At 36.9% G+C, this 27,980-nt stretch overlaps 1 protein-coding gene across 7 annotated transcripts in view; it reads left to right on the forward strand.

The window, feature by feature from the left end:
- Window positions 1–27,980, forward strand: part of CCDC171 (coiled-coil domain containing 171) — a 394,098-nt gene that overhangs the window by 148,718 nt on the left and 217,400 nt on the right. For 6 of the 7 annotated variants that reach the window (XM_089317363.1, XM_089317367.1, XM_070052470.2 and 3 more), the window contains 7 exons: window positions 1,790–1,896; window positions 3,643–3,732; window positions 4,729–4,929; window positions 7,871–8,038; window positions 9,528–9,716; window positions 24,125–24,629; window positions 25,378–25,494. In XM_089317363.1, coding sequence (XP_089173489.1) covers window positions 1,790–1,896; window positions 3,643–3,732; window positions 4,729–4,929; window positions 7,871–8,038; window positions 9,528–9,716; window positions 24,125–24,629; window positions 25,378–25,494 — 1,377 coding nt within the window. Of the gene's footprint in view, window positions 1–1,789; window positions 1,947–3,642; window positions 3,733–4,728; window positions 4,930–7,870; window positions 8,039–9,527; window positions 9,717–24,124; window positions 24,630–25,377; window positions 25,495–27,980 lie in introns of those variants that run through there. The other variant, XM_089317376.1, reaches the window with a different exon arrangement.

Below are 27,980 nucleotides of genomic sequence, written 5' to 3' on the forward strand. Positions count from 1 at the left end.
GGAATATAAAAATGTGTATATGGGTCAGTATGGAGAAGACATTTTGTCTCCTTACCTCCTAAATACATGTATTAAAGTGATTTTATTCTTCTGAATTTCTAATTGGAAGTTTTCTCTATTATTGTAAAAGCCAGCAGATTTCCTGAGTGTCCTTGAATGATTTATTCATTGCCTACTTGTATAGTAGCAAAAGAAGAGAATTATACATTACATTTTTTTAAATCTTGTGCAAGAGAATAATTTTAAAAATATATTTCATAAGACCTTTAATAAAAATTTAAATGAGTTGTCTTTCTAACTCATGGTCATTAGAGAGAGTATACTGTCTCTTCCATTATCATGGCTCAGAGCTGTGTACTTTTTTTCTCTCTGGCTGGAATATGTATTGTTTTCACCTTACTTTTGGTTTTTAAGTTAAATATTCTTCTGTTTAAGGGAATCCAAGTTGTGCTCTTACTTAAGATCGTGTTTATATGTTGGTAAATGTCATAAACTTATTAGTAACATTTTATACATTGGTAAATGTCATAAACTTATTAGTAACATTTTCTCCAAGGTTGAAACATTGAGTATCACCAATACTGAGATGCATAAAGTTGGTCTGTCATTAACAGAGAATCCCCTTTCTTCTGTATTTCCTTTATTTCTTTAGTCCCGCTTTTTTCCCACATCCCCCACAAGTTTCAGTGATTGATGAATAGATGAATGATCTCTCTGACTCTTAGTAGACTGTAAATTCTATGCGGATAGAGACTACCCTGGTTTGGTTCACCTCTGTGTGCCTAATGCCAAAAGTTAGCATGCAGTAGAAATTCAGTAAATTAATGGAATGAATGAATAGTGAAACATATATTATGGATACTTCTTTTTAAAAATTTCTTTGTTGAAAATGTGTCCTTTAGTATTTTGAAGTATTTAGATTATAAAATAATGGGGAGAAATTATAACTGGAAATTAAAAATATCTTTGATGTGAGGATTTTAAAATTTCCTACTTGTTCTTTAACACTTAAAGAGTAGAGCAGTAAACATTGAATTTGAAGGATTTTTTAAAACCCAATTTTTGATTTATTTTGGATTAATATTTGGAACTGCATCTGACCATGTGACCTTGATTAACTCAACCAATTATGGTCCAACTTAGATCAAAGTAGTTTGAGGGCATGATATGGAAATACACATATTTTTACAATTAGTATCAGTTTTAAGGGCTTTAATTAAAACATGATGTGCCATATGTAAATAATAGCATTTTATTGTTTATTTCAAACTGTAACTTGAGAATTTTGAGAACTGAAGAATATTTCCAAGTATAATAGAAAGTTATGTACTCTTGGGTTCAGAAGTTATTATTTAGGTAAAATACTACATTGTAAAAGACCTGACTGATGAGAAACACAAGGACCAGAGTTAAGTGTACGCAACTCTTCCTAACAATGTTAAGATAGACTGTTCATTTAATTATTGGATAACAGGTCTATACAGATAAAAAACCAAACAAATAAAACTTAATAACTATCATCTAACTATCATGTGAATTTTTGATAAGGTAGAAAGTAGCCATAAGTTTGATCAAGCTTGATATATTATGAACTTTAATTTGGCCCCTTGTTTGGAAAGGCAATTAATACTTGGCTATTCAGTAGTACTAGTATACTTGGAGAATAAGATCCTACTCAATGCTTCATGTCTTTTCAGCTCTACCAAATTATAATATCTCTGTTACTGTTTTCTTAGCTTTGTTCCTTTGTGACTTTAAGGGTATATTTTCAACCTGTTTTTTTCTTTAGGCATCCACAAGGACAAAGATAAACCTCCCAGCTTCTCTGTTGTCCTTGAGACTTTGAGGCGTACCTTGACAGATTACCAGAACAAGCTGGAAGATGCATCTAATGAGGTAACACTTGCACTGTTTGGCTCCACACATATAGCCTTCGGCCTGTACCAGTACGTATCCCTTGCTTGTTACAAAGGTCAAAAAGATTGGGAATGTTGAATTGACAGCTTCACAGATACTAGAAATAATAAATTGTCTGTCACAATTCTTTCTTTAAGTGTAGCCTAAAGTCGTGTCTCACTTAAGTTTTTCTAACTCTTCAGGCACAAAGTTGCAGACTTGTCATTTCTTAGTCTTCATAATTTACTTATTTTATTTTGATTAAAAAAAACTTACAAGGCATTTAAGTTAATGTGTTATATTTGAATGTTAATATGTTTTATGACATTGGAAAATAGCTAGTGGAAATTGAGATTTTGTCAGTGTTTTAGGTTAAAATTTCTACAAACTCTGGAAGTCTTAATAAAAAAGAGAGAAATTAGTTTTCATTTTGTAAAGGGAGTAAAGGTTGTTAGAAGTTTTCAAAAACAAATATCTGTTTGATGTAGCCTGGAAGCTTTTAGATTGCTGATTGTAAAAGCTCTTGCTTCTATTTATCGTCTCATTTGTATTGTTTAATGTGTGGGTTGATAATTTTCTTGGGTATTAAAATGTTTTATGAATTCCTGCTTTAAAAATTGAATAGTTTAGCTACATCTTGTCAAATTAGCATCTGAAATAATTACATTAAATACAATTAGTTAGCAAAATAGCAAACAGATTGTTTGAGCCAAAGACAAGTCACATAGCATGGAATTTTGTGTTTATCCTTCTGTTTACCTCTTTTTCTCATATACTAAAAAGGCCATAAAACCATTAGATCTCACATTACAGGAAGAGGCTTATTTTAGCTTAGTTTGCTAATTTGAACAAAGAGCGAAAAGTGGCTCCTCTTAATACATTCTGTAACTGTTCAAAACGCATACAAGAAAGTATTGAAAAAAATTAAATTTCTATGAAGAGCAAGTATTGCTAAGTCTTTCTCAGTGAGACGAGACAACCTATATTGTTAGTAGTTTCTGAAACTCTTCTGAGGCCTAGGTCTGGAAGCTGCAGGGTAACTCGGAACATATTACCCACAGCGAATTGTTATTTGGGAGGATGGATGTCACATGATCCTCAGCACAGTTGAAAAGTCGACTCAGCAGGCTTTGGCTTAGTAATGCGCTTTGTTGTGAACCAGTGCCAGAGACAGCAGTGGGGAGACCAAGGGGGTGACTGCAAAGAAAGCAAAAAGAGCAGTCTGACAGAAAGAAGAATGAACTGTCAAAGAAAATAAATCACAAGCGGTGCTGGACCGACTGATGACCTGCCACAAGCCTTCCCAGTAGGGCTGCATGTGACCGACCCTGAAGTTGTCATATGGAGTGAAGAGACCAGTGAATACCCTCATGATGTAGAGAAAGAACAGTCTCTTGCTCTGTTCTTTCTTCTTTCCTTATAGATGCCACTGCATCTGGCATTTTGGTCCAGTAGGATTTTAAGAATAAAGTTACATTAGTTTACAGTAAGAATGCAGTCCTTGTCCAGACATCTCGTAACAATGCACTGCTATCACTGACATTTTAAGGTTGAATGCTTTCTTTTCTTTTTAGCAATGTGAGCTTGTGACAGAAACTACATAACCAAAAGCAATATTTTTAAGACTCTTAATTACTGCTGAAAAAATTGTATTTAAGTAGCTGCATAAAAAGCATTTAAAGATTAGTTTTTGAGTTATTCATGCTTGAAAAATATAAAAAAGTTACTTATATTTTCTTTCATCAGCTAAACAGCATGAGTGATGCCAAGGAAAAGGTGTCTAATGAACTTGATTCTAGCAGACAGAAGATAGACTCTCATTCTAAAAATATAAAGGTATTATGATTTATATTTCTAGCTTTTTCCTTTTGTATGAAAAAGAAAGTACAGTTATTTAGGTAATATTTTAAGTATATATGCCTGAAAATAGATTTAACTTTTAGTGTATGTTTGGATACAATTTTAATTTTTATTCTTTATGAAAGTAATATGAATTATTTTCATTGAAAACATTTGATTGGCAATTGGCTTAGAGGAAAAGTTCATTTCCTAGATTTAATGCTATAGATTTAAAGAATGATTTAAGATTTAGTGTCCAGCCTTGATACATTTTAAACATATTTTTCCAGAGCACATCTGTATTTGGAATCAGTTTTTTATCATGTTAAAGTGGAGCCATTGTTTTTAGTACATCATATCTGGTAATGGGCTGAGACCACACCTGGCTAAGATCCAGAATAATAGTTTGGTTATTTTATGTGCTGGTTTTATGTACTACATCTTTGCAAAATTATATTGTTGGAATTTTATTGTGTTGATTCATGTTATATTTGTCCTGGCCACTCCATTAGAATTTAAGGTTAATGAATAAATAGTTCAGTAGAATTTTATGCCACATGTTTGAGATTTCTATTAATATTGATGTCATTGGAAAATAAATGTTCTTACATTAAATTTAAAACATTTATTTAAAAATGTTATTTAAATATTATTTAAAGTTTTTAAGCTATCAGATTTTACTTATTTATTTATTTTTTGGGTATGGGTTGAAAGGAAAATTCCCTTCAACCGGATTTTTGGAATAAGTTATTCTATCAACAGTTTATGTAAATGTTTAAACATAACAAACTTTCTCATTTCTGAGGTAAGACACTATACTTAGAGCACACATTGAGCAAAAAACTTTCAGTGTTTGCCATTATAAACAAATGTTTGCTTCTGTAGTTCTTGCGTATTAAAACTTTAAAGTTTTCCTTATGTATTTACGTTTGTGCCCCCCCCCCCCCCCATTGGAGGCCTTTCTGCAGTCTGTTCATTTCATTTCTCCAACAGGAACTTCAGGATAAACTGGCTGATGTCAATAAAGAGTTAAGTCATTTACGCACTAAATGTGCAGACCGCGAGGCTTTAATAGGCACCTTAAAAGTGGAACTACAAAATGTGCTACACTGTTGGGAGAAAGAAAAGGCGCGTGCAACCCAATCTGAAAGTGAACTGCAGAAGCTTTCCCAGGCGTACCGCAAGGACACTGAGGTATTACCTGAGACCAGATCACTGTCAGGAAGGGCCTTCCATTAATCTCACATTTATACATCTACACATAGCAAGGGGCTATTTTTAACTGTATTTGATTTAATTCAGAAAATCCATCTGAACTCAGTATTTTGAAATATTCATGACAACTGCAAAGTCAGCAGTTCCATTACTCTGATGTCGTCCTGTTTTGTCAGAGAAATAATACAGTTTAACCCTTTCATCTCTTATTTAACTAGTTTTCTTTGACTATTTAGAACCACCATATTATCAAGCAGTTCCTAACAGTCCTTTCAGAGTTAGCCTGTTTGCCATTGATAAACATATTTTCTTTTTTTAAATTTCGGTATTTCTATACCTTGGTGTGGTAGAAAGAATGTTTTGTCATTGGATAGTTCTAGACTTGGTTTTTCTATTTACAAACAGTGTGGCTGCAAATAATCCACATGACTTCACCTCTCCACACCTTAGTTTTCTGATTTGTAAAACAGGAATAGTATCTACTGTGTAGATAATCTTACTCTTTATAATTATCAGGCATAAAATTTTAGAAAAATGAAAGCTCCACAAATTAAAACTTTTCATTTTAATTCCCTAGGAGTGTTGCCTATCCACTTTTATTTATTAATCACTTTTTAAAATATTATGACAAAAATTTCATATTCTCTATGAGCCCCTGTGAACAGAATTGTTATCTTATATTTTCTTTTGCCCATGAGATATGGAGCTAGTCTAGCTAGTGTAACTGGTTTATCTAAGTCTTCCTGCATATTGAGTTCATTACTTCAACAAATAGGAATACGAATGCCAAGAGAGTAAAAAGGAAACATTCTTTCTGCTCCTCTCACAGTCTGGGATTTAAATTGTGTCCACATGAAGGAGTTGGAATTGTTCTACACATCAGATAATGATTAAAGGAAACTAGAAGCCTGACTGTATTGTAAAGTCAGCATGTCTACAGCGTTGTGGTTGGGTTCAACGTGTGTGAATTGATTTTGGATCCTGGGATTCTCTTTGCATGCCAAATGGATGATTATCATGCTTGGTTTATCACAGCCCAAGCAAAAAAGGGCATAATGGCAACACAGTGAAGGATCCTTGAGGGCAAACTTCCTTGAGGATGAATGTGATCACTTGGTAATATGGGCAGGAGGAATATTTTAGTGCCTGAATATTACCTTTTGGTTAGGTACTTTTAATAAGACTTTAAAATATCTCAACCTACTTAAAAATGTAAAAGTCATCTTTCACTGCTTATAGAAGAGTAAGTTAAGCATAGTTATAAATAATATTCTGATTTCTTAATTTAGTTTGTGGTTGTAGCTACATTTTCAACCTTTTGGTTTTCAGTTGTACAGCCTTTGGGAAAAAGTACAGAGTTGGTGGCACAGAGGGTGAATTAAAGATGTTTTGATATATATGTTTGATACATGTAGAAAAACTTCCCACAGTTTCTTATTACAAACTTTTGCAAATTCTGTGGTTTTTTTTTAGAAGATTAGAATTTTTGTTTTTCCTCTGAAGTTTTCTTCTTTTAAAAATTTTCTGTTCCTGCTGATGTATTAAAAAATATTGAGGAAACTTATTTTGTCCATATATAATGCTCATTTTGTAGCTCCATAATTACCTTATCTCTAGGTTCTATGCTTTGGGATGTTATACGTGAAACACCTTATAAAGAGAGCCATTTGACAAGACAGTAAGTCAGAGTAAGTCAGGTGTTCCAGATGGGATTGGCTTTAACCTGAGTTCTATTGTGTAGTGTTTCTAGGTAACTCAGCAATGGATTGTTTAGTTAATTGTAGTGATAATATACTTTTTAAAATTATTTTTAATTAGAAAAATTTTAGTGCACACATATAAAATTATGCTTATTTGTGGGGTACTACGTGATGTTTGGTACCTGTGTACCTTGTCCAATATCCATTTATTAATACACTTTTAATGAGATTTGTTTAAACATTTATAGTTGGACAATTTTGAAAGTATGTCTTGGGCAGCTAAGTCCATTTTTTGGCCTTTTGTAATATTTAAACACCTAAAAATGCCCAGGGTGCCAAATTCTATATGAGCTTCTAAGTGGGGAAAACAAATGAGCCTATCTTCCATATCTTTCATATCACTGTCTGCTTCGCCTAAGGGGCTTGGAATGGATTTCCTATAAGTGGTAAGTAAACTGGAATCTCTGGAGGAGGAGAAGAAAGCTGAGTAATTGTGTGCATGTAAAGTACAGATATTGGTGTAACTTTTTCCTGATCAGAGTTGAACAACACTCTCCTCTCTCTCTCTCTCTCTGTGTCTCTTTCACTCTCTCTATATGTATATGTATATATATAAACACATACATATGTATATGTGTGTATATATAGATTTTAACTTAAATAACATCTGTTTTGGCAAATATAAATGTGAAATTATAGAACTATGATACTGACTTCCAATCAGAATGACTTAGGAACAACTGGTCCAGACCTTGTGTTGCAACTAAGGGAGCTTAGGCCCAGCGGGTGCTCTGTCAGATCACATACTTTGCAGCAGCAGAATTGGGGTCCAAACCCTGGCCTACTTGCTCCCAGACTGCAGATTTTGATTTTGAATGCCAAATGTAAACAATTCCAAGGATTCTATCTGCTGTTCAGTTTTGAATATTAAAAAAAAAAAAACTCCAGCCCTCCAAGTGACAATATTCTGAGACTTCAGTATTTTAAATCTTTTCTAGGTTTTTAAAAATAAATTCTTCATCATTTGTATTATGAGAGGATTCCTTACAAAGTTCATAGAAAATGCATATTATGAAAAAAATGCGTGGATTTAAAAATTTTTTTGCAGCAAAATAAACATCTTTTAACTGCATTTTCTATGAACTTTTTGAAGTACTCTCACATGTTTTATTTCTTACAGTGTTTATATGCATGAATTAATTTTTCTTATTTTCTTGCAGGAGAAGCTAACCTTCCTTCATACCTTGTATCAGCACTTGGTAGCAGGCTGTGTGCTCATAAAACAACCAGAAGGCATGCTGGATAAATTCTCTTGGTCTGAGCTTTGTGCAGTTTTGCAGGAGAATGTTGATGCCCTGATCGCAGACCTCAACAGGGCTAATGAGAAGGTAACTGTCCTCAGGCACCAGATACCTCTATTAAATTCAGTGACATTTGTCCACATCACAGTACCATTAAGAGGGGCTGACATTCATCTTATTTCAAAAAGAATTTGGGTGTTAATAATTCAATACCATTAATTATGGCTTGTCTACAACTCAGTTTGATGCCATTGCTGTGGGCATGTAAATGTGACTGAAGTCTGTATGAAGTCTCTAAGCTCCACTTTCTGTGCAGGACATGCTAATACTACTAGCCAGTATTAGCCACAGGGACCTAATTAAAAGAAAATAAATTAATCTTACTGATGAAGCAATTCAAAGAACTTAGTCATTTACATTAATAAACCAAGTCTTTATGTTAGCATAAAATAGAAACAGGATACAGTTATTCAAAAACATGATTTTAAAATTCTTTGCTTAGGAAATATAAGGTGTTATTTTGAAAGCACTTAAAGAATTTTAAATTACATGTTTATGATTTGTTTCTTGAAATACAACAAAACATATATTAGAAAATGCATTCCATGATTTAGAATGTTTTCTAGGAGAAAGCAGTAGAATTTTATGGTCCTTTACCATTTTGCAAACCTAGGAATTCAGTATTTCAAAAAAATTTAAAAACTTGCTAGTGGCTATAGAAAATTAAAATGACTCAGCAGAGCAACATATGCCACTGGTAAAGATACTGATTCTTATACTGGGTCTATTGAACTAACTGGAACTGCGTTTATGTGATCTAGTTTCTATGTCTTAGTTGTAATGACATTTGCTCTTCATTGGTGAGAAAAACTGTTTTGTTAAACAGTTAGAAAAAAATCTATTGAAGTGTTAAAACAGTATTTGGGCCCAGTTGTAAGGTGGGCTTTCTTATTGTTGAGCATTTTTACCTTGGTGTTGGCAGGCACAATCGTAGGCACTTAGCAGTAGGATTGAGAAATGAGGGGATAAATTGTGAGACGCACAGATGCTGCTACTAATTGTGAGTTTTTGTGTAATGTGTTTGTAAATTACTGATAATTAAAAGGAGTTTTTTAACCCTCTGAGACGATATTATGTTTTTAATAATTTAAAAATAGCATTAAGTGTCCCACATTTTAGAAGATAAGGATTTTCTTCAGCATTTGAAAAACTGGGATGATCTGCTTTATTATAGGTAAAGTGTTTGCAGATTTGTCAATCTCATTTAAATACTTTCTTTTCCTTTGAGAGATCTGAATAGCCTGAGCTTTGGTTCCAGAAGTAAAAATATCTTTCTTAATCTTCTTAGTAAAGTTGATTATAGAATGAGTAACTTTATTAGAAAAAAGAATAAATATTTGTTAAGTATACAAGTGATATAATTTTCTGCTAGAATATATATGCTGCTAATTCTTGTTTTTTATTTGCACTTAAAAATTTTTGTATAATCTGAAGGCATAGAGTGAAAAATTTTGTTGTGGTGCTAAGAAATGGTTAGCATATCTCATTTTTTTTTTTTACATTTCTCCATATATAGATAAGCCATTTAGAGTATATCTGTAAGAACAAGTCTGACACAATGAGAGAGCTTCAGCAGACCCAGGAAGATACCTTTCACAAGGTGGCAGAGCAGATCAAAGCTCAAGAGAGCTGCTGGAACAAACAGAAGCAGGAACTAGAGCTGCAGTATTCTGAACTCCTCCTGGAGGTGCAGAAGAGGGCACAGGTACATGGCCCTACAAAGAGCTGTGAAAACGGTTTTCTTAATGTAACCATTTTAAGTGTTTTCTTTTAATACCAATGCAAATACCTTTAGAACTTCTTGAGAACCCCATGAAACTTGTTTAGACATACGTTCTTCATTCTCTTCAGCATTTGGTATTGTCAGTCTTTTTAATTTTGTTTGTTTTAAAAATTTATTTGAGGGGCTGGCGCTGTGGCACAGTGGGCTAAAGCCCTGGCCTGAAGTGCTGGCATCCCATATGGGCACCAATTCTAGTCCTGTCTGTTCCTCTTCCGATCCAGCTCTCTGCTATGGCCTGGAAAAGCAGTGAAAGATGGCCCAAGTTCTTGGGCCTCTGCACCAATGTGGGAGGCCTGGAAGAAGCTCCTGGCTCCTGGCTTCGGATAGGCACAGCTCTGGCCATTGTGGCCATCTGGGGAGGGAACCAGCGGATGGAAGACCTCTCTCTATCTCTGTCTCTACCTCTCTCTGTAACTCTGTCTTTCAAATAAATAAAATAAATCTTTAAAAAAATTTATTTGAAAGGCAGAGAGAGAGAGAGAGAGAGCAAGAGAGAATCTTCCGTTCACTGACTGACACCCTAGTTTGCTGCAACAACCAGGTCTGGGCCAGGCCAAAGCCAGGAGCAAGGAACTCCATTAGATACCAAGTATCTGTGCCTGTGCCATCCTGCACTGACTTTCAAGGTGAGAGAGCAGGAAGCTAGGTTGGAAGTGGAGCAGTTAGGACTTGGACCAGCACTCTGATATGGGATGTCAGCATAGCAAACAGTGGTTTAACCCCTGTGCCACAATACTGGCCCAATATTTTAAATCATTTAAGTCACTGTAGATGTTTTAAAATTATTTCATTGTGGTTTTAATTTTTCTTCATGCTTAATAATGTTGAATATTCATAAATTTATTTACTATTTGTATGTCTTCTTTATAAAGTATGTCTTCAAGTGTTGAGATGTTTGTGTTTTTTTAAAGTTGGTTTTGATAATTTTTCTATAAGATTTTAAAAATTTATTTATTAGAGTTACAGAGAGATTGATAGAGATAGATAGATAAAAGAAAAGAAAAGAAAAGAAAAGGAAGGAAGGAAGGAAGAGAGAGAGATCCACCTTCCATCTGTTGATTTACTCTCCAAATGGTTTACAATGACAGGGGCCACGCCAGGCTGAAGCCAGGAGCCAAGAGCTTCCTCTGGATTTCCCATGTGGGTGCAAGGGCCCAAGCACTTGGGTCATCTGCTGCTGCTTTCTCAGGCTATTAGCAAAGAGGTGGATTGGGACTCGAAATGGTGCCCATATGGGATGCCAGCATCATAGGTGGCAGTTTTACCCATTACACCACAATACCAGCCACTAAAGATTGATTTATTTATTGAAAGTTACAGAGAGGAGAGACACAGAGAGAGGGAAAAGTCTTCCATCTGCTGGTTCACTCCCTAGATGGCTGCAATTGGCCAAGGTTGAGCTAGATTGAAGCTAGGAGCCAGGAGCCTCTTCTGGCTCTCCTGCAAGAGTGGCAGGGGCTCAAGCACTTGGGCCATCTTTTGCTGCTCTTAAAGGCAACAGGGAGCTGGGTCAGAAGTGGAGCAGCCAGGACACAAATGTGATACTGCTGGCATCACAGGTGACGGCTTTACTTGCTATGCCATAATGCTAGCCCTGATGTTTGTATTTTTATTACTGATTTGTAAGAGTTCTTTTTACATCTTGGGTACCTATGTTTTATCATACATAGGTGGTTCAACTTGTTAGTTTTTAAATTTACAATGGTAAGGATATACATTGAGTAGAAAGTGTACTTAGAGTTTTGATCTCTTCCTGGGTAGTACAGTTCTCTGTCGTGATGCTGGGAAGTGGTGGTGAATGGTAGCACCTGCTATGGGATCATGAGGGTAAACAACTGGTATTGTAACTGTAGTGTTACCAAGCTACTTTTTTTTTTTCTTTTAGTTCAGTGTATTAAGTACATTTCTGACTCAATATTTTGAACTTCTGGGAGGTTTATTGGGACATAACGATACTATCAGTTGAGGAGCATCTATAAATGCATCGCTGATACTTTTCCCAGTCTCTCACATATGTTTTCATCTTTTTAGTTTCTTTTGATGTTTATAACTTTTACAGCTTTGATGAAGTCAGACATATAAGTCTTTTCTTCTTTTGGTTATTTATTTTTCTGTGCTAAGTAATCTTTCAGTACACCAGAGTTGTGAGGATAATCTCCTATAATCCATTGTTTCTTTAATGGATTGTGCTTTCAGTGTTGCATCTTAGAACTTGTCTAAATGATGGTCAGTGAGATTTTTTCTCTGTTTTCCTTCTAGATGCTTTATAGTTTTAGGTTTTATATCTAAGCCTATGATCAAGTTTGAGTTTTATGAAGGTCTGAGGTATGGATTCATGTTCATTTTTTAAACAATATGGATTTCCAGTTATTCCAGTACCATTTGTTGAAAAGACGTTCTGTTCTCTTTTGAGCTGCTTTTGCATCTTTGTCAAAAATCAATCTCTATATTTGGGTGAGTGTTTCTGCACTGCTCCGTTCCGTTTAAGTGTCTATCCGCTTTTCAGTGTGCACTGGTGTAATTACTGTTGTCTTTTAGGAAGTCTTGAAGTCAGGATGTGTGAGTCTTGCAACCTCCTTCTATCTCTATCAGTCTCGAAACCACTGACTCTATTCTGAAACTGTGGGAAGTCATAGTGATTCGCTTTTTGAAGTAAGAGAATCAGTCATCACAAATGCTGATGTTTTAGGAGCAGCTCTCACTGAAGACTTTTCTCTGAAGAAGTTTTAACATCTTAGGCTTTGACCCATGTATCTGAAAGTGGGACCTTTCAACTCCATTACTCTTTTTTTTTTTTTTTTTGACAGGCAGAGTGGACAGTTAGAGAGAGACAGAGAGAAAGGTCTTCCTTTTGCCGTTGGTTCACCCTCCAATGGCCACCGCGGCCGGCGCACTGTGGCCGGTGCACCGCGCTGATCTGATGGCAGGAGCCAGGTGCTTATCCTGGTCTCCCATGGGGTGCAGGGCCCAAGCACTTGGGCCATCCTCCACTGCACTCCCTGGCCACAGCAGAGAGCTGGCCTGGAAGAGGAGCAACCGGGACAGAATCTGGCGTCCTGACTGGGAGTAGGACCTGGTGTGCCGGTGCCGCAAGGCGGAGGATTAGCCTAGTGAGCCGCGGCGCCGGCCTCCATTACTCTTGAAAGTGCTTTAATGTTATATGTTGGCATGTATTTTCTATTATCTATGTACATACTGGATTTTCATCAGATATAATTGAGTACAAAGCAGCAATCCATTTTGGTCTTATATTTGGTAAACTACCATTATAAAACACAGTACAGGGCCTATTAATTTTAGCAAATTTTCCTGTAATTAATTTGATTTCTCTGCTTCTCCCCCAAAGCTGCAATGCAAATAAAATATTTTTATTTTATATTATTTAATGCATTTTGAATTCTGTTGATAAAGATGTGAGGGGGAAAATTCATAGTTACTTCATAGGATTGTAGAGAATGTTTGGTGTCAGATGAATGTGGTCATTAGTAGAGGCCATCTACTGGAAAACAAAAAGCTTATCTCAAGGCTTCTGTGTTTAATATTCAGTTATTGTAAGAAAATGATTAGAGGCCGGCGCTGCGGCTCACTAGGCTAATCCTCCGCCTAGCGGCGCTGGCACACCGGGTTCTAGTCCCAGTCCCGGTTGGGGCGCCAGATTCTGTCCCAGTTGCCCCTCTTCCAGGCCAGCTCTCTGCTATGGCCCGGGAGTGCAGTGGAGGATGGCCCAAGTGCTTGGGCCCTGCACCCCATGGGAGACCAGGAGAAGCACCTGGCTCCTGCCATCGGATCAGCGCGGTGCGCCGGCCGCAGCACACCGGCCGCGGCGGCCATTGGAGGGTGAACCAACGGCAAAGGAAGACCTTTCTCTCTGTCTCTCTCTCTCACTGTCCACTCTGCCTGTCAAAAAAAAAAAAAAATGATTAGAAAAGGACAAGTAGTTAAATAAAAAACAATACTTGGATTTAAATTGCTTTTATGTGAAAAAACGTAATAGGATTATGTGTAAGACTTTTGAATGTGTGATTTTTTAAATATTTTAGGGTACATTTTATTAGATAAATGAAAACAAATAAAGCTGACATCCTGGTTGTGTTTTTAGCATTAGGTGAAGTGTGCTAGCCACTTGGTTGTGTAACTTCTTGATTTAAATGCATAGCACTGTCAAGTAAATAAATCTCGGTGTCCACGTGTGGGTCTGGGCCAAATGCTACATTTCATTTCATTCCATTTACTTACTTTGTCTTTGTAATCTTAGTATTTATATTCTTTTTTTTATTTGAAAGGTATGAAGTTACTGTACTGAAACAAGAGCTTCCTTTTTGGAAGTCAAAGGTTTCCACTGTTAGTTCAGTAAGAATAACCCTTGATGTAATATTTATTGTTAACACTTTAGATTTATTTGACATTTTAGTAAAAGCAAGTGAGTTTAGAATGAATAACAAAAATTAAAGAAATTCAGTTATATCATGCTATATTGTATTTTATTCCTCTTTTATGATTGTATTGAGAATACATTTGCCAAGAAATCTGGGTTAATTATAAAAGTGTTATTATATATGTTGAGCTGGTTTCTTTCTAATTGAATCAACAGTGTTCAGAGATAAAGTGGAGCTTGTTGATATTATTGGAAGTGATGGTTCCTAGAATCTATATAGAACAGCCTAAAATACTTCATGGAGAGTTAGATAAAACTGTGTGCACACCATGCTTTTATGGCCTGTGAGTGGGTATCTCTGATGAAATTTCAGAAGAATCTTCTGATAATTCAGATAATTACTTTAGAAATAGTTTTTGTTAATGATAGTCTATCAATTGAGTTTGCATAATGCTTGATAGATTTTTTTCATTGCATAAGTTGGCATGCCTCCTCTTCCTTTAGTCCCCCCACAGCCATAAGAAATAGGTCTTTGAAGCATCAATTCTATGTTACAAAGGAAAATGAAGATTCAGACAACTAATACCTTTTATTTATGCAACAAGAGAGTTCTAGGGACAGGATTAGAATGAGATAACCAATGTAAAATATTTAGCATACTGTATGGCATATAGAAATTACAAAATGAATATTATAGACTGCTCTTAATGTGTCACCATCACCCTTCTCTTGGTTCTTTTTGCATTATATGATAGCACTCTTTCTTTTAGCAATATTGCGGTTTTTGTATTAGGAAAGCAATATTTGAAAATAGATCTAATGACCTTTCAGTTTCATATTTCTTTTTAAAAAATATTTATTTATAGGGACCAGTGCTGTGGAGTAGTGGGTAAGGCTGCCACTTACAGTGCTGGCATCTCATATGGGTGCCAGTTCTAGTCCTGGCTGCTCCACTTCTGATCCAGCTCTCTGTTATGGTCTGGGAAAGCAGTGGCCTAGGTCCTTGGGCCCCTGCACCATCGTGAGAGACCCAGAGGAAGCTCCTGGCTCCTGGCTTCAGATCGGTGCAGCTCCGACCGTTGTGGCCATTTGGGGAGTGAACTAGCAGGCAGTGGGTGGAAGAACTCTCTCTCTCTGTTTCTCTGTCTTTCAAATAAGTAAATATATTTTAAAGATTTATTTATTTATATTTATAATATATATTATATATATATTTATTTATATTTACTTATTTGAAAGACAGAGTTACAGGGTGGGGGGGAGGAAAAGAGAGAGAGAGAAACACATACCTACCCACATACCTTCCATATGCTGATACACTTTCCAGATAACCACTTCAGCCAGGGCTGGGCCAGGCTGAAACCAGGACCCAGGAACTAGAAGCTTCATCTGGGTCTCTCATGTGGGTAACAGGGACCAAAAACCCTTGGGCCATATTCAGCTGCTTTCCTCAGGCCATTAGCAGGGAGCTGGATTGGAAATGGAGCAGCCGGGACTTGAACTAGCATCCGTAGGGGATGTTGGCATTGCCTATGACAGCTTTACCCATCATGCCACAAAGCCAACCACTCCTACTTCTTTTTACTTTTTTTCTTTCTTTTTTTTAAATATTTTATTTATTTATATGAGAGGTAGTGTTACAGACAGTGAGAGGGAGAGACAGAGAGAAAGATCTTTCGGTTGGTTCACTTTCCAGATGGTCGCAATGGCTAGAGTTGCACTGGTTTGAAGCCAGGAGCCAGGGTTCTCTGGATCTCCCATGTGGGAGCAGGGGCCAAGCACTTGGGCCATCCTCCACTGCTTTCCTAGGCCACAGCAGAGAGTTGGATTGGAAGAGCAGCAGCCGGGACTAGAACCAGAGTCCATATGGAGCCCATACAAGGTTTACCACAAGGCTGTACATAGTTAATTGCCCAAAGAATGCTACCAATTTAGAAGAGGTTGCAGTGAAATTTGAGAAGGTATTACAAAGGAGACTGGACCGCATCTGAGCTCTGGTGCCAGGGTTTGAAGACAGGAGCTTCTTCAGTTTCCCAAGTGGATGCAGGGGCCCAAAGCACTTGGGCCATTCTCCACTGCTTTCCCACTTCCATTAGCAGGGAGCTGGACCGGAAGTGGAGTAGCTGGTATAAGAACTGGTGCTTATTTGGAATGTAGGCATTGCAGTTGGTGGCTTAACTTGCTAGGCCACAACACGAATCCCTAGTTGTTATATTTTCATACATTACTATTTGCAGAAAATGACAACATATGTAACTTGTGAAAAGAAATAATTTCAAATCAAGTCCCTTGTTTTGGCCATTTGAGGAGTGAACCAGTAGATGGAAGATCTCTCTCTCTGTCTTTCTTTGTGTCTCTCTACACCTCTCTCTGTATAACTCTGCCTTTCAAATAAATAGGTAAATTTTTTTTTAAAATCAGGTCTCTTGATGTCTGTCATTGAATGTTCAATTTGTCCTTTGTCTTTTTGCCAACATAAAGAACAAGAAGTTGCAAGCAACAGTGATGAAACATGATTTTATTCTCTAGGGAAATGTCAGGTTTCTGGTCCTGAGTCTCAAAATTCATGGGGTGCTGTTAGCCAACAAAGTGTCCCTCAAAGCTCCTGTGTTTCAAAAAGTAGGTATTTATTCACTAAGGAAAGAAGTTGCCCTTTTTCTCCATTTTGGATGCACTTTGAGTTTATCAGTGAGTAAAGGAAAACTAGGAAAATTATGTAGTGTTTTTGTTAGGCAAGGAAATTGGTGTGAAAGTCATGCATCCTATATTTTTAGTTTTTTTTCTCTCAAGAAAAAATGTTTTGTAGAGGGAATTTGAGAATATTATTTTTTGAGATTAAACACACTAAGAAACAAATTATTTTAATCCTAGGAATGCTTTTTTTTTTCCCTATGAAAGAGGTATTCCTTATGTTTGCTTTAAAAATCTTGGCCTTTAATCTCCTTGGTTGGAGAACATTGCATTTTTTAAGGCAAATTTGCTCTAGAGCTGTTTGTAGCTTCACCATCAGACAGACTTTGTTCTTCAAGAATAATTCCCAGTAAATAATACATTACCCCTGAAAGTCCCTGTGGAAAGTCAGAATTAATTTAAAGTTGAAATCTAACATGATAACTTCCAAATTATATTTGGAAATTGTCCGTTTTTTATTATATTTTATTCTGTTTCCTTTGCATTGTAAAGCTTTTTTCCATCCATTGGGTATTTTTTCAGTGCCTTTAAAGGAGAATATACTCTCTAAACTTCAGTGATAATTTTATTAAGTTATTTAATTCATTCAATATTTGTTAAATACCTCCAGGATACAGAGAACTGTGACAGACCTTAGAGTAAGTAATGTTTCCCCTCTAGGATCTAGCAGTCCACTGTATTTGAGGGAGAAAAGATAGCCACACATAAAATAGGTAAGTAACAGTGAGAAATTAAATGCCTGAATGGCCTTTAATTAAGTTCAGAGAAGGTCTAGGTTAGTATGAATGAGAATGGTAAAACCTAAAATGGGCTGTGAAAATAGTTAGAATTTGAATAGTGTTAGTGGTGAGCATAATGTCTGCACAGGAAAAGAGCTGTTGAGGATAGTGGCAGAAGGTGAGGGTTTTCCAAGAGAAGGCATATGGGCATGTAGTGACTTGAGAGAAAAACCCTGGTTCAAGAAAGACAAAAAAGTTAGAATTAGGATTAGATAAACCTAGTTGAAGGACCTTGGTCAAATTCTTTAATCTCTCTAAACCTCAATTTGATTACTTGTAAAACTGTGCCAACCTTATTGTTGGTTGGAAATGGGTCAGCTGTATATGGTGGAGTGTGAGATCTTTCACATGATAAAATGGACAAAATCTTTCCTGCAGTTGGCCTATTTTACTTTTAGCTCTCCTTCAACAATCTGTTTTTGATCAATGACATTGAATACCATTTTCAAATATTTATAATATCATTTGCAAATAACATGCTTTCACAGTATTTTTGTTCAATAAAAGTAATTTTCTAAAAAGAGGTTTATTTTATTTATTCGAATGGTAGAGTTACAGAGAGAAAGAGAGATATGTTCCATCTACTGGTTCACTCCCCAAATGGCCACAATGGGCCAATCTGAAACCAGGAGCAAGGAGCTTCTTCCAGGTCTCTCATGTGGGTGCAGGGGCCCAGAGACTTGGGCCAGCTTTCGCTGCTTTTTCCAGGTGGACTGGAAGTGGAGCAGCTGGGACTCGACCCAGTGCCCATATGGGATGGTGGCATCTCAGGTGCCTGCTCTACCTGCTATGCCACAGCTCTAGCCCAAGGAAAGTAATTTGTGTAAAATGCATTTCTTCCTGAGATAGTGAGGTTCACTTTCACGTCACCTACCCAGCTATTGGTAGTCTACCTCTTTTGTCTTTTCTTATAGTTTTATATATTTCTCTGTATAATGTTTCTCCAATTGAATAGATGGAATTGATTTTGGAGAGAATACAGAATTAGCCTTTATGGTTTCCATTTGCTTTCTCTATTCTCTCTGCCTGCCCCACCAACCACCCTGGAATTCTAACACTATTCCTGGTTGTCCTTGTTAACATATTTGGTTCTCACACCATTGACAAAGAACGAGACCTGCTCCAGGATTTTATGTGGCGTTTTGTAGCTTTCTGGATGAAATTAAATTCCTCAGCTTAGCACAGAAGGCTGTCAATCCTTTATCTATGTGTTTCTCAATTTCCATCGCCCACCTTTTTTTTTTTTTTAAGATTTATTTTATTTATTTGAAAGTCAGTTACATAGAGAGGAAGAGAGGCAGAGAGAAAGAGAGAGTGAGCGAGGTCTTCCATCCACTGGTTCACTCCCCAATTGGCCGCAGTGGCTGGAGCTGCATCGATCTGAAGCCAGGAGCCACAGACTTCTTCCAAGGACTTGGGCATCTTCTGCTGCTTTCTCAGGCCACAGCAGATCGCTGGATTGGAAGAGGAGCAGCCAGGACTTGAACTGGGCCTATATGGGATGCTGGCACTGCAGGTAGTAGTTTTACCCGCTATGCCACAGTGCCAGCCCTAATCTTTCCCCCCTTTTCTTCAGGCACTTATTTGCACTTCCTTAGAACACTTTATCCTCTTTTCTGTCTCTGACTTTTCCATGTGCTTGTCTTTCTGCTTATCTAGCTATGAACTGAGTATCAGTTTTCCCTTTTTTAAAGCTTACCTTCTTTGAGTTTTTTGTGTCACATCTGCGCCCAAACAGTCCATGCGGTTAATACTTCTCAGAGTTCCTTGTTCCTTTCATCTGCTCCTGGTGGCACCCTTCTTGCCTTCTAGGGGGATTTGTGTGGAGCCCTCGAACACAGGCCCATTGAGGGAACACTGCTGTCAAACTTGACTGGTAGTGCAGATATGGTGGGGGACAAGGCACAATGTCTTCATTTGCTAATTCCTTCATTTCTCACAGTTTCTCCACAAGTATGGCTGGTTCAGACTTGGGAGAAGAGTTGGAGTAAGTAAAGGGAATTAAATCTTAGTATAGAAACATTTAAAATTATTAAAAATTAAAATTTAGTTTTCCCCCTGTTCAAGGGAAAGCATTCAAGAAGTTGAATCCTGGCCTGCGCCGCAGCTCACTTGGCTAATCCTCCGCCTGCGGCGCTGGCACCCTGGGTTCTAGTCCCAGCTGGGGCGCAGGATTCTGTCCTGGTTGCTCTTCTTCCAGTCCAGCTCTCTGCTGTGGCCCGGGAGTTCAGTGGAAGATGGCCCAAGTGCTTGGGCCCTGCACCCACATGGGAGACCAGGAGGAAGCACCTGACTCCTGGCTTTGGATCGGCGCAGCACGCCAGCCATAGTGGCCATTTTGAGGGGGCGGTGAACCAACGGAAAAGGAAGACCTTTCTCTCTGTCTCTTCTCTCACTGTCTAACTCTGCTTGTCAAAAAAAAAAAAAAAAAAAAAAAAAAAAAAAGAAGAAGAAGAAGAAGAAGTTGAATCCTTCAGAGAGTAGCTCCTTGTGTATTTCCCTTACTCTTTGGTCTTCAGATCTGTGCCTCTGAGTGCCTCCTTCTAATGGTCTGCTTTTGGGAAACCTCATTTCCAACGTCGGGATTGGTTTTGGCCCAGGACTTCTTTTCCACAGTGGCCCTTTTTCACGGGTTTGAAATCTTCTAACCACTGCTTGTTAACATTGTCCATGGTAGCCTTTGACACCAAATATTGTAGCATGGTCGAGTTGGAGCTCCTTTGAGGTCTTCCTGCCAATGTAAATTTTAGAAATGCCTTTTGATTTTTTTTTATTCTGTGGTAACTCTTGGGTCACAGACATACACTCAGCACAAACCTCGCTCAAAGGTCAACATTAAATTTTATACATATGAAGCCTCCATTGATAATATAAAGAAAAATATTTCCTTAATCTCCACAAAAGGATTTTCTCATAGTGATGACAGCAATTTACTTTATTGTATAGATAAAGAGTATAGTATTCTTCTGTCTCTGAATGATCCCTTATTTGAGTTTAAGTTTCTTGATTTATATATTTTTCAACTTAATATTTTATGTGTTATTTTGAGATAATATTCTTCATTTACATTATATAGTCAAGGCTTAATGCTCCACTAAATAAAGACTTCAACAAATAAAAAGCAAAAGGATCATAGTTGAGGGGCTGGCACTGTGGCGCAGCGGGTTAATGCCCCAGCGTGCAACACCACCAGCATCCTATATGGGCGCCGATTCGAGTCCCGGCTGCTCCTCTTCCAATCCAGCTCTCTGCTATGGTCTGAGAAAGCAGTAGAAGATGGCCCAAGTCCTTGGGCTCCTGCACCTGTGTGGGAGACCAGGACAAGCTCCTGGCTCCTGGCTTTGGATCAACTCAGCTCCGGCCATTGTAGTCATTTGGGGAGTGAACCAGCGGAATGGACGACTTGTTTCTCTTTCTTGCTCTACCTTTCTCTGTAATTTTTCCAAATAAATAAAATAAATCTTTAAAAAAAAATCATAGTTGAGTAGGAAAATAGGCAAATTCTATAAATAATAATTAAATGAAAAGATGTTCAGCTTCAGTCAATGTAAATTTTCAAATAAACAAAATCATTAAAACTATAGTAATATATAATTCTTTTCTTTTTTGAGGGTTTTTTATTATTAATTTTTAATTTACAAAACAAATATTGTAAAGTGGTAAATACAAGATCCCATTTATCCCTCAACCAGTTTCCCAACGAGCATCTCATATCAGTGCATTTGTCACCATTAATGAACCACACCCAGCTTCCCATTTTTTTTTATCTGAACTCCTTTTATCTTTTCCATCCCTACAAGCATCTAGTAATCATCATTCTGTGTTCAGATGGAGTGTTTTTTAACTTAATATTTTATTTATTTATAAGATAATGTATTTTTAATTTATATCATGGTCAAAACTTAATGCCCCACTAAATAGAGTTCAACAAATAAAAAGACCATAGTTAAGCAGGAATACATGCAAGGCTATACACAATAATCAAATGAACAGATGTTCAATATATGTATATGAGTAAATTGGACATCTCTTCATATATATATATATACACACACATTAAATTTTAAAATAATCACAGATAGCTAAAGCTATAGTAGTATATACTTCTTCACAGTTTGATAAAGATTTAAAAGTTTGACAGAACACTGTATTTACAGCAAAACTGACATACAGGTAGTTCTTTCCTTTTTTTTGTTTTTGTTTTTTGATTTTTTAAAAAAATTAGCTCCCACATATAAGGGAGAGTCTTGGTCTACTCTTAGAAAGAAATAAGTTCATGGCTAAGTCATGGCAACTCACTTGGCAAATACTCATAAAAATGAGTGAGTGAATGGGTGGGCGTTTGGCCTAGCGGTTGAAGTTGCTGATTTGGGACACTGTGACTCATTTTGGAGAGCCTGTGTTTGATGCCTGGCTCTAGCTCCTGACTCTAGCTTCCTGCTCATGGAGACCCTGAGGGGCAGCAGTGGAAGTAGTTGCATTCCTACCACCCATGTGGGAAACCTTGGTTGAATTCTTGGCTCCTGACTTTGGCTTGGCCCCATCTTGACTGTTGTGGGCTTGGAGATGGACCAGTGGAAAAAAGTGCTCTCTGTCTCTCAAATAAATAAATCATTTTAAAAATCCAGTTGAAGTTGTTAAATCACCATTTTGTATGAGAGTTATATTAAATTTTTAAAGGGTAGCTATTGGCTAAGCACCCTGTCAGTGGCGTAGGCTTTTGTTGTTGTTCTTTTATGACATAGTATCACTTTAACTTGTCCTGTAATTGTCATACATCTCCAAAAGCCTGTCACTGTCATTTTGTTTAAGAACCCTTTGGTACTCCTCTAGCTATATGGCCTATTTTTATTATGGCATTATACCATGAAAATTGGTCTACTTGTCTGTTTTCCTAGCACATAGAATTTAGTGAGTAATTAATAATGTTTATTGAATGTTAAAAGAATAGTAAAGGAGGCTGGCGCCGCAGCTCACTAGGCTAATCCTCCGCCTTGCGGCGCCGGCACACTGGGTTCTAGTCCCGGTCGGGGCGCCGGATTCTGTCCTGGTTGCCCCTCTTCCAGGCCAGCTCTCTGCTGTGGCCAGGGAGTGCAGTGGAGGATGGCCCAAGTGCTTGGGCCCTGCACCCCATGGGAGACCAGGATAAGTGCCTGGCTCCTGGCTTTGGATCAGCGCGGTGCGCTGGCCGCAGCACGCCGGCCGCGGCAGCCATTGGAGGGTGAACCAACGGCAAAGGAAACCTTTCTCTCTGTCTCTCTCTCTCACTGTCCACTCTGCCTGTCAAAAAAAAAAAAAAAAAAAAAAAAAAAGGAATAGTAAAGGAAATTGAGATCTGTTATCTTCTAGCATTTACTCTTTTTTTTTTTCTTTTTAAAGATAGATTTATTTATATAAAAGTAAGAGTTACACAAAGAAAGGAGAGGCAGAGAGGCAGAGAGAGAGAGAGAGGTGTTCCATCCACTGGTTCACTTCCCAACTGGCTGCAACAGCCAGAGCTGTGCCAGTCCGAAGCCAGGAGCCAGGAACTTCTTCTGAGTCTCCCACATGGGTGCAGGGGCCCAAGGACTTGGGCCGTCTTCCACTGCTCTCCAGGCCACAGCAGAGAGCTGGACTGGAAATGGAGCAGCCAGGACTCGAACTGGCACCCATATGGGATGCCAGCACTGCAACATCTGCAAGCGGCAGCTTTACCCACTATGCCACAGTGCTGGCCCCTAGAATTTACTCTTTACCATGACAATTCTTTAATGATTAGATGTACAATTTCATAGTGAGCCACTGTATTTTGTCATGATTACAATATGTTTTCTATGATTAAAATATCTTTATTTCAAATTAAGTTTTGGATTGTAAGCATTGGCTTGATTAGGCAAAAGTAATCAGAGAACTGTTGAGGTGCAGCTCACAGCACTTCCTCCAGCACCGGGGCTGCACCGTGTACAGCCTCTCTTAGGGAGGGAAGCTAGAAACTGAATTAAGAGGGTATGCAGTGAGTTAGCCTGGCACACCGTCAAATATTATTTGTTGTATCGTTCATTTAACCCATTACTTACTTGGGCAAAAAAGTAAAGTCTTTAAAAACAGGATAAACCTCCATTGGCAGCGTCATTTCTGTTTATTAGCAGGAAATGATAGTTAGCGAGGAATGGAAGAGGAGAAATTATGCAGAGAAAGCATATTTTCTTTTCCTAGATATGTATATTTATGCACAAGTGTACAGGAAATTCATGAAGTACTCTTAAATTTATGAGTTCTACTTTATGTAAACATTCTGTGTAAGAGGATTTAAAAATCAATGTGCACATTCAAATCTAAGCTGTTTGGCCAACTGTTGGTCTCTGTGTGTCTAATTTTTTGGATATTTTAGGACATGGATCTTCTGAAGAGGAAGGAGTAGTCAGCAAAAGTTTGTTTTCTTTGTATAATGAGAAAGTACTAAAGTGCTTTTTATTTCATGATCAAATATTTAACTTCTCTTACAGAAATTTCAAGAAATTGCAGAAAAAAATATGGAAAAATTGAACCGTATGGAGAAGTCACATGAACAGTTGGTTCTTGAAAATTCACACTTCAAAAACATGTTATCAAAGACTCAAAGAGAACAGACATCCTTGCTGGCAGCCTGTGCACTGATGGCTGGTGCTCTGTATCCACTCTATAGCCGCTCATGTGCCTTATCTACACAGAGAGATTTTCTCCAGGAGCAGGCCAATACTTTTGAATTGTTTAAGTTGGAAATCAGAACACTAGCCCAGGCATTGTCAACTGTAGAGGAAAAGAAGCAAGAGGAAGCCAAGATGAAGAAAAAGCCATTCAAAGGATTGATACGTGTTTTTCGGAAAGGTGCCATTGCAATATTAGCAGCAAACAGACTCAAGATCTTGGGCCAGTCGTGTGCCTCTCTTTTTACCTGGATGGAGAGTTTCAAAGAAGGCATTGGCATATTAGTGTGTACAGGAGAGCCCAAAGACAAACATAAATTTCCAAGTAAGATATTTTGTGGTTTTTAAAGTCTAAGTTTATTTAAGTGAAATGTAATGTGAATATGCTTTACAATTTCATAAAAATTTCAAAAATCATGTAAAAAAATTTCATATGTATATAATGCATGCATATGTATATAAATATATATTTTATATAAACTAAGCCTAGATTTTTTGTTGTAAACAGATTAAAATATAAAATAGCAAATATGTAAAGTTTCAACTTAAAGCACTATTATATTTGAATACTCCTTTTGCAGTGAAAGGAAGAATTTGTATAATATTTGTTTCAATTAAGTCAGTCTAAAACTACCTTATTTAAAATTAATTATTGATATAACTTAGTTTCACTTTCTATGCATCAGTATAAAATGATGACAGTCAAAAATCTGGTAAAGAATAGTATGAAAATGAGCAAAATACAAATTTTCTAACAGTTTTTTTGAACATCTCACAATTCTGAGAAAACAATGTATTTCATCCTCAACTTTCAAAAAAGGAGGCTATTAAGTAATATAAATAAAACCAGAGGAAATTTCTTTCTCTTTTTTCCTTTGGTGTCAGTCAACAGTTATATATAATTTAGATCAATCAAATCTAACATTTCTTGTAGAGTTTTCTCTACTAGGGCAATGTTCTGCAGGTGAAGTTTGATCTTTCTTAAATGGCTGTATACTGGTATGAATTTTAAATATTCTTTTTAATAATTTTTATAGCATTTCATAAATGGATTTTTTTTCCTATTTTTGCAGAACATCAAAGGGAGCAGTTACGTTGTTTACAAGCTCTCAGTTGGCTGACCAGTTCTGACCTTCTTGCTGCAATAATCAGTTCTATGGCTGAATTACAAGAAGTCATTAGTAAAACAGGTATGGTTCCCTCTTTTATGTCCTTGCAAAATGTAGTTAAAAGCAAATGTCGAGAAATTCTGTATGATACTAATTCACATAAACTATCTAGGAAGAAAATGTATTTGTTCTCATCACAGAGAGATTGTTAAATCTGTATGTAATGACATAATACATGAATGAGAATTTTGATGGCTCATTTTCTTTTTTGGTAGAGAAAATAAATGACATTTCAGGGCAAATGTTACCACCTATTTTTTTTTTCCTTTGTTATCTAGTTTTCCTATAGAAAGCTCGTCATTAGCTCTCTTACTAGGTAACAAATGCAGTGTCCTTTCAAATGTTTTGGCCTTTCTTCATTTCGTTTCTGCTCCTGGCTATAAATTTCAGAAGCTTGAGTAATAACTTAGCCAGTAGAAAATTTTTCTCTCTTGTTTGATGATGTGTTTTGATTTTTTCCAATTTATTTTAGAGTTAATTTGAATATCTGCTTCTTTCTACCACATGTGGAACCACCTATACTAAGTGACTTGTCAACGTCCAAAATTTAAGTTTATTTTTTCATGACTCAGATTGTACGATATATTTGTGAAAAGTTTAATGAAAACTAGTTTCTCTACACTTGAAGACATATTGGTTTACAGTTACTTACTGATTAAGCTATCTCATTGAACTAATTATGGCCATTTCAGACCCATTAATAGTAAAAATAATATAATGGACTGTTGAGATTTGCTTAATGAAATGTTGCAGGCATAAATGAGATGATCATTTGAGATACAGGTTAATTCTTTGTAAATATAAACCAGTCATTGTGATTTCAAATATCTAATCATAGCCTCTTCTAGAATGGAAACTTACCACAAGGATTGTTTTTAGGTGTGGTCACTGATGTTGTTTAGCAGTACGTATATTTAATATATTGGAAGAACTTAAGCTACTAGGTTTAGAGTCTGAAATAATACAAATTAAATATATATTTTAAATTTTATAAGTTATAAAAATTCCATGTATTTCGTATATACAGATTTAGGAACACAGTGATACTTCCCTCCTCCACATCCTCAGAATTTTGATATTACAACTTCAAAGTGAAGCATTTTTCAAAGACGTTAATAGCTCTTACATTATTTTAACAAACATGATTTGTGTTAGCCTTAATTTTTTATGTGTATATATGGACACTTAAAAGTACATTTGGTTTCTTAAGATTTAATCTACACTATCAATTTATATATTTTTCTTATTCTGCTATATATACTGAAGGAGATAAAAGAAAAATATGTGAATTGATCTGGGCCTCTAGAAGGTATGCATGATGATTATAGAACAAGAATGACAACTCATGCACAACTTTAGGCCAAATGGAATACAGTTTTTTTTTTAAGATTTATTTATTTATTTGAAAGTTAGAGTTACACAGAGAAGGAGAGGCAGAGGGAGAGAGAGGGGTCTTCTATCCACTGGTTTACTCCTCAATTGGCTGCAACAGCCAGAGCTGCACCGATTTGAATCCAGGAGCCAGGAGGTTCTTTTGGGTCTCCCACGTGGGTGCAGGGGCCCAAGGACTTGGGCCATCTTCTACTGCTTTCCCAGGCCATAGCAGAGAGCTGGATCAGAAGAGGAGCAGCCTGGACTTGAATCAGTACCCATATGGGATGCCAGCACTGCAGGCAGCAGCTTTACCTGCTACGCCACAGTGCTGACCCCTACAGTTTTAAATGTTGTAAGAAACCTTAGAAGGTACAGCAGAATGTGGACTTGTGGAAGGGGAGCCTTTAGGATAGAAATGGTCATCTAGCTGGATCTAGAAAAATAGTAATTTAGAGAGGAGAGATGACATTCAGATGATATACTTGGTTTAAGCAGAGATGCAGAGGTGGGAATAAGCATAGAGTGGTTGTAGATATTAAAGAAGTAAGAGTGTAAATCCGTGCCTAGCGTGCCTGGCTTTTTGATGGTGATTAATAAGGGATATTCTTATTATATTCATATTGGAAGAAAGGTATATTACTGGAATGGAGTCAGACTATTGTGGTTTGGTAGAACCAGTAATCCTTCTGAGCACATTCTGAAAGTCGCCACTTGGAATATTTTTAGAGTTAAAATCTTGACAAAATTGTTATTTAGACCCCTCAAAAATATGTCTGGGTAAGGCCTAACAAGTAAAGGTAGGGCCAGGATGGTATCTTTAAGTGTTTGCCTTCCTTAAGGAACCTTTGATGTTAGACTTGATTAAGCCTCTAACAACCTGAGGAAAAAGTAAGTTTAGAGACATTTATTTTTAGGGGAGATTTTCAATGCTTGTTGGTTTAGAAACACTTAGGGAAGAATAAGTGATTGTTATTTAGAGGGATAGAATAATTGATATATCAGAATCATGAGGAGTGGTGAAAAGGATTAGATCTTGACAGGTCGATAATTGAGTATTATGTGATCAGTACAAAAATTATTAGTGTGGACCTTGTATGTAGATAATTTGACCATCTTAGATATATATAGAATAA

The sequence above is a fragment of the Oryctolagus cuniculus genome, chromosome 1, assembly GCF_051225735.1.
Source record: "Oryctolagus cuniculus isolate XC-2025 breed Fujian yellow rabbit chromosome 1, ASM5122573v1, whole genome shotgun sequence".
NCBI lineage: Eukaryota > Metazoa > Chordata > Mammalia > Lagomorpha > Leporidae > Oryctolagus > Oryctolagus cuniculus.